The sequence below is a fragment of the Oncorhynchus gorbuscha genome, linkage group LG13 (genome assembly GCF_021184085.1).
Source record: "Oncorhynchus gorbuscha isolate QuinsamMale2020 ecotype Even-year linkage group LG13, OgorEven_v1.0, whole genome shotgun sequence".
Classification (NCBI taxonomy): domain Eukaryota; kingdom Metazoa; phylum Chordata; class Actinopteri; order Salmoniformes; family Salmonidae; genus Oncorhynchus; species Oncorhynchus gorbuscha.
The window spans coordinates 45,901,393-45,908,352 of record NC_060185.1 but is presented as its reverse complement, the minus strand read 5'-3'; the positions used below and the strand labels follow the sequence as shown (position 1 = coordinate 45,908,352).

Below are 6,960 nucleotides of genomic sequence, written 5' to 3'. Positions count from 1 at the left end.
GACCGCGTGGCCTAATGGATAAGGCGTCTGACTTCGAATCAGAAGATTGAGGGTTCGAGTCCCTTCGTGGTCGTTTAACTTCTCTAGCGTTACTTATTTAGATATGTTGTCAATGTCGCTACATAAGTATTGTCATGTCTCTTGAAGCCAAGAAAATAAAGGATTATTGACTTTGAGCCTATTTTGTTTTAGATTGATTAGCGACCGATTTCCGCTCGTGTATGCTATATTCTTACAATTCGGTAACCTAGTATTTAAGGCCGTCATATGTTTTAGTAGCAACATGATTTGGTTGAGGAATGTCACCATAGGGTGTGTGTGTACTCGTTCAATCAATGACTGTACGTTATTATGTAACAATAGTAGCAGTGATTGATGCACGTTGAACTGTAATGTGGCCATTCTTGGCATCATACCAAATTCGTATTCTGGTAAGATTTCGTAATGTTGCGCTCGTGGCCGCCTGTAGGTCATAGAAAATGCGCGATCAGAGTCTGCGCAACTCAGCGTTCTTCTCGTCGTCTGTGCGAAGTTTATGAAGCTGCACTGCAAGAGGAGAAAAAAAATATTCGTCACTGTATTGGTAATTCCTGCTCTATCCAATGAATCACAACTTCACATTTGTTGTTGCTAACTATTTTGTCAAGGTGATTAATTACTAAGCTAGTTAACGTTTCTATATCAACAAACAATCTGCAAAAAACGCGGACGACCTACGTTAGCTAGCTAGCGTTAGCTCGCTAGCGACCGACATTAGCTAACGTTCTTTCAAAATGGTAGCTAGCTAGGCAGAATGCGTAGGAAAATCTCGCTATTGGTTTATCAATTAATCCACAACAAATATGTAATGATCTCTGTTCGTTTTCAAATTAATATTTTGTCCCCTTCGTTGCATGGCAGGATGCACGTTTACCGTGGTTGAAAACACTGGCCTTCGAAGTACCGCAAAATAGTGTAGTTGGCTACATTCAGCGTAAAGTACACAAGGGGGGCTCAACAAAGAACCAGGAAGCATAATGCTCATTGGCCTAGCAAGAGAGTGTAAGATTGAAGCTGCTAATTATACGAATGGTTAATTTAAAGACGTACCCACATGTAATTCCCATGCAGAGTTTTATTTTTTACAACGAATTATGTCAATTGTCAGGTATTATTGGCAATAGTAATGGTGTCCTGACTACTGGAATGTATGCCTAGCCTACAATTTTTTAATAAAGAGATTGATGCATTACAGAAATCATGTTTTAGGCACACTTAGGGATGGATCCCTGGTCTAGCCATTGATACGCATATTGTTTTCCCACAGAACAAAAATCTTACCCAAACATTTTATAAATTCAATGCACTCTTTACTTTATTCTATAATATATGCATAATAATAAATAATATATGCCATTTAGCAGATGCTTTTATCCATAGCAACTTAAACGTGTGCATACATTTTTACGCAGGCATGGTCCCGGGAATCAAACCCACTACCCTGGCGTTGCAAGCACCATGCTCTACGAACTGAGCTACATTGTCTCTTATAACACAGGGATTCCTATCAGTTGTGTGTTTTACATTTTGTTCTCTCCTTCAGGCTGACCGTGCCAAGGGTGGTGCCATCTCAGGTATAGGTGGTTATCTCTTGGGTGTGTAAACAGGACAGGCCAAGGGCTGTTCGGAGTGCAACATGAATTTTAAATTCACCTATAGCGAAATAGAGGAACTTGGGGGCAACTTGCCCATGAAGAAAAGGAAGTCGCGCTTCACCTTCGATGAAGTCCATCTGCTTCTGACAGAAGTCAAAAGAAACAGGCACATCCTCGTAAGTAAGTACCTCCCCTCAGTGTGTACTGTGGGCACAAATTACATGAATTTGATACATTTACGAAGTTTATGCATAGTAATGTGTGAAGCCTTTGGTCATGATCAGCATGAAGCACTCAAAATAGACACATGTTCGCTTTGCATTTGTTTGTCTCTTGTTCCCTGCTTGCCTTTTATTCCTTGGTGTGCTATTATCTGCCTTTGTCACCCACCACAGGCAAGTTCAACCAAGGCGCCTCGTCAGACCTGAGGAAGCGAACATGGGCGGACATTGCGATTCACATCAACAAAATTAGCGAGTGCCAACGGGAGGTCATGGAGATTGTCAAGAAGTGGGCGGACCTAAAGTGCGATGCCAAGCGTAGGATGGTGGCCATGCGAGGGCCTAACGGTGTCCGTATCTCCCAGAACCTGTCGCCGGTGGAGAAAATGGTGCACGAGATACTATCCATGTCCCCTCCGAACAAGGCCACCATGGGCAGTATGAATGATGAAACTGAGGAGAATGACTTTGGTGACATGTCAGGGATGTCGACTCGCTCCTCTGGCACCTCTAATGGTATGGCTGGCCTTCATCACATGGCTATGCCTGTCACCAGCCCCCACGCGATGGGCTCGTCTATGTCTCCTTTCTCAACTCCGGATAAAGATCTTGGCATGTTCTCTCCGATGCCATTTGGCCGTGAGTCTTTCCTGTATTCAGAACAATGTTTCTCTCTTCTCATGAGCTCTTTCTCCCCAACACTGATGCATTCAACACACTCTATTCACATGTTGTATTGATTATTATTATCTTTGTCATATTTTTTTATTGTCCTTTTAGGGGATCCTTCTCAGTCATTTCATGATTTTTCATTCATGAAACCAGTCGATGAAGGTAAAACTCTTTCTCTCGCACTTTGTTGTTGGTAAAAGTGTTTGCACCTAGGTTTCCGTGTAATTGTGCATCTATGAACTGTGTGTGTATTCACATCGTGTTTATGTATTGCCCATAGACGACAGTCTGGGATTTGAGGACCTAGAAGAGGAGCCGCGGCACATGGGCTCCTTCCGCCCCCCTGCTGAGCCTCGTCGCACATACTCCAGATTCGCTGCCTCTTCCACCGCGGTGTCTTCCTCCATGGCTACCTCCTCGTCCTCCCACCCAGCTCACTCCTCTTCCTTTCTCCCTGCTCCTCTCTCCTCTTCCACCTCTACAGGGTCAGTCATGGGGCAGGGGGCAATCCGGAAGCAGCTAGCCCACAGTGCCTCCCTCAGTCTCAAGGAGCAGCAGGCCACTACTGCCCTGCTAGGGGCCGTGTCGGGGTCTTTGGGGGCCCTGGCCCAGTCCGTGCAGCAGCTGGTGGAGTCGCAGCAGGAGTTTGTACGCGACTCCCTGCAGATGCAGCGAGAGACTGTGAGCGTCCTGCGAGACTTCTCCACCAATGCCCTGGCTCTCCTGCGGGACAAGGTCAACGGCCACCCACCGCCTTAACTCTCAGTTCACCAACAGAACACAACACACACACGGACCCTACCTGTGAAGTGCTTGCCCGTGGACCGAGATCATGTCATTAATACTATTTGCTGATTCACCTTGAGAATGAGTATGCTGCCACTAGTATAGAGAGTACTGAATAGCAGGAAGCCCAAATAAAATTATGAATATCTTTATATACTGGAGATGAGCTTTCTAACCAGTGACTGGTTTATTGTTACTTTTGATTAAAAAGAGCAATGCATCCACGTGTCATGGTTCCAGAATTATGGTAAATCATATTTTTTGTATTTTTTTTTTACTGAATGAAACAAGACTGGACATTGCAAGTATGTTTGTCAGAGAAAACTTGTGCAATACTCTAAAAACGCTTTTTGGGTGTAAGCGAACTGTTGATCTGCTCCTATTTTGTTTTACATAGCCTCGTTTGCAGGCTTCCTCTAACAAGTATGCAATGACCGGTCATCCACACACATTCCAAGCATAACCAGCCACATTTATAGATTAATTTGGATCAAATTAATTAAATGACTAAGAAAAAGAGCAGCACGTACATGTGGAAAGTATGAATGAGATTTGATCTGCCAACCTCTGTCATTACTATCCAAAAGTTAGGTGGTTTGGTTTTCAAACGGGCAATAAATCCCACTACAACAACAAGACGACTAAATAGAAACTGGCCATATTTGTAGCATTTGCACTTCAATTTAATGTATTTTCATTTTGTATTGAGTTTAAATTATGAGTGTCTAACTTTTTAGAAAAGTTTTGAGTTATATTTTGTCAATGCTGAAGAAATGTGTTTTTATGAAAAAGTAACATTTTTCACTGAACTTCAATTAACTTTTTGTTTTTCCAGACTGAATGATTTTTAAAACATACTCTAGACTACTGTACTGTAACATGTAATGTGTGACTCCTTCAACCAAATCTTGAGAATAAAACAACCTGTTTTTAACCTATTTGTTCCTGGAGGCAACGCATGAATGTATGGGATCTGCGATCAGTCATTTCTGAAGCTAAACCAGGCTACAGCTTAAAGACTCAGGTACTGACCACATTGAAACATGATCTTCGGCTTTAATAAATGATAGGACTCCCGGCTCATCATACAAGGTGCTGGTGCTGTTTGCCCTCTGAAGGACAGAAACACAATGCATCTGTGAAAAGCCAAAGATAACACGGACGTTGTATTCCTTTTCTTTTACGTTCTGCCCTCTGGATCTGGATATCTGGCCATGAATCCTGAATAGTAAGTAGTTATGAGTTGTGAGTGACAATGGCATTTATAGCATTATTTGTGTGGTTGTTGAAGTAGGATGTGGTGTCATGTTTAGGTAGGCTATTGTCTTGGAAAACATTGTAGCTACTGTTAAAGGCCCCTTTAGGTTTATGGTAGAATAAAATGCTCTCTGAACTTGGGACACTTTTTTGTTGCTTTGTATGCAATAACCATAGTGTATGTTAGGTCTATCAATGGTGTGTTTATTTTTCATCCTACTTGATATAATCAACCTGAATAATAATGTAATGTATTCCTCAGCGACTACCTGTTCAAGCTGCTTCTTATAGGAGACTCTGGTGTCGGCAAGTCTTGCCTGCTCTTGCGGTTTGCGGTAGGCATGGTGTTAAAATAGAATGCACACAATCTTTGGTGTTGTTCCATATAGCAATGAGTCTAGTGCAAACAGAAAGCGAAGGCCATTTCCTTTGTGGAAAGGACACTGCAAAATGTCATCAAACCCAGTAATTAACCACTGTTTGAAGGTTTGTTCAGCCCATTCTCCCATTGTAAATAATAGAACTGCTCAGTGGTCTCTACTCCTCAGGATGACACCTACACAGAGAGCTACATCAGCACAATCGGGGTGGACTTTAAGATCAGAACCATTGAAATGGAACAGAAGACTGTCAAACTACAAATTGTAAATACATTTTTACAAGACAAACTGCATAGCTCCAGTTGTACATTTTGGTGATGGGGATGTGGTAAAGATTGTTTGTAAATTCAAACTGTTTGATCTATCTCTCCTAGTGGGACACAGCCGGACAAGAAAGATTCCGGACCATCACATCCAGCTACTACAGAGGAGCACATGGGATCATCATTGTGTATGATGTCACTGATCAGGTAATACAGTGTATTTGAACTCCTCTCTATGGGCTGGATTGACCGTCTATTGCATCGCAATGTACCAGAGTCAGAGATAAAACTATACATACAAGATTTCAACTATTTTGCCAGGAGTCCTTTAACAACGTGAAGCAGTGGTTGGAGGAGATTGACCGCTATGCGTGTGAAAATGTCTCCAAGTTGCTTGTGGGAAACAAGTGTGACTTGGTCTCTAAAAAGGTAGTGGACTTTGCCACTGGTCAAGTAAGTGTCTGGCCTCATTAATAAAATGCTTGTGTCACCAATGCACAATAGATTTCTCATTAACTACAAATTACTGTCAGTCATAGGTATTGTGCTTTTGTTCCATTGTGTTGTGATAAATTACATAAAATTCTGCGCTCTCTTTTTCTTGGTATGATTGCTTCAGGAATTTGCTTCATCCCTAAAGATTCCATTCCTGGAGACCAGTGCGAAGAATGCTGATAATGTAGAGAAATCATTTTTAACCATGGCCTCTGAAATACAGAAGCGTGTTGGAAGTGATGGTGTTCAGAGTGAGGCTGCTAAAGTGGGCAACAAGATAAACAGTGCACCCCTTTGGCCTGGGGGGAAAGAGGAGGCTGCCCCAGAGGAGGGGAATTCTTGTTGCTAATGCCATACACAAACTACAAAATAAGAGAATCAATGAATTTAGACACTATCTTAATTTCCTTTTGTTTTGTTCAGAAATGGTAATTGATCCTTGTGAGTACAGCTATGCAATAGTTATGCGGTAGCCTGTTCCAACAGTGCATAGAATGTGGCCCGCGGAAAGGCACCCTTTGAATTAGTCGGTACCATTCTAATGTAATAGCTGAACACAGACAGCAACCGTGCTACCTTTGAATGGCCTGGGTTTCGAACATGTGACAAAAAACAACAGTTGATTTACCAATGTTTGCTTGATGCTTTGAACATGTAAGGTGACTTTTGGGTGTAATTTTATCTGTAACATTTGTGAAGAACTGATTGTTTTGGTTACCACTGGTGGTCAACAAGTAATTTTTTCTTGTGTTAAACATTTTTTGATTAACGTTGTTTAATGAAGACAATAAATTATATATTTGCGGCTTAATTTGTTTTCTTCATTGCTTTTATGCATAATGCACTGTTAGTTGAAACTTGACCATAAAACCCATAAAACGTGTTGATGTATAGGAACAATCTGATCAACTGATCCCTTAAAATAATGTCCACAGTGGTGCACAGATACAACAGTTGCAAATCGTCCCTGGTACGTCGGTGCAACCATAGAAATAGAATCGTTCTATATCTGTGGGTGCAACACACATAACCTGAAGCAGATGCAAGCAACTGTGTTGTTATGGCTGCCCTCTAGTGGTCATGAATATTAGATATAGAGAAGCAAAATAGAAACAACATGAAAAAGAAAGTATGGCAATGATCGTTGCTATGCTCTACGAAAACACAATTTATAACAGGGTCTAAAAGTTTAACATTTGAAAGACAAATCAGTGCAAACTAAGCCATGTCATATAACCTACACTGGTCGAAG

The 6,960-nt window shown here is 41.7% G+C and overlaps 2 protein-coding genes and 1 non-coding gene across 4 annotated transcripts; all 3 read left to right on the top strand.

Moving 5' to 3' along the window:
• Positions 1-73, top strand: trnar-ucg. The gene has a single exon. It is a non-coding gene; the product is annotated as a tRNA-Arg (tRNA).
• A 360-nt stretch (positions 74-433) lies between these two features.
• LOC123992999 lies at positions 434-4,251 on the top strand. 2 transcript variants are annotated; one of them, XM_046294720.1, is made up of 5 exons: positions 434-583; positions 1,583-1,814; positions 2,030-2,494; positions 2,636-2,689; positions 2,808-4,251. In XM_046294720.1, the coding sequence occupies exons 2-5, from the start codon at positions 1,676-1,678 to the stop codon at positions 3,284-3,286; spliced, it is 1,137 nt and encodes a 378-aa protein (XP_046150676.1). In that variant the 5' UTR covers positions 434-583; positions 1,583-1,675; the 3' UTR covers positions 3,287-4,251. The 2 variants fall into 2 exon arrangements, with proteins under 2 accessions (XP_046150676.1, XP_046150677.1); XM_046294721.1 differs by having other exon boundaries at positions 497-647.
• Positions 4,252-4,370: 119 nt separating this feature from the next.
• Positions 4,371-6,519, top strand: LOC123993000 (ras-related protein Rab-1A-like). Its single transcript, XM_046294722.1, has 4 exons — positions 4,371-5,214; positions 5,325-5,420; positions 5,535-5,666; positions 5,833-6,519. Exons 1-4 carry the CDS (start codon positions 5,185-5,187, stop codon positions 6,055-6,057), a joined length of 483 nt encoding a protein of 160 aa, XP_046150678.1. The 5' UTR covers positions 4,371-5,184; the 3' UTR covers positions 6,058-6,519.
• Positions 6,520-6,960: the final 441 nt, after the last annotated feature.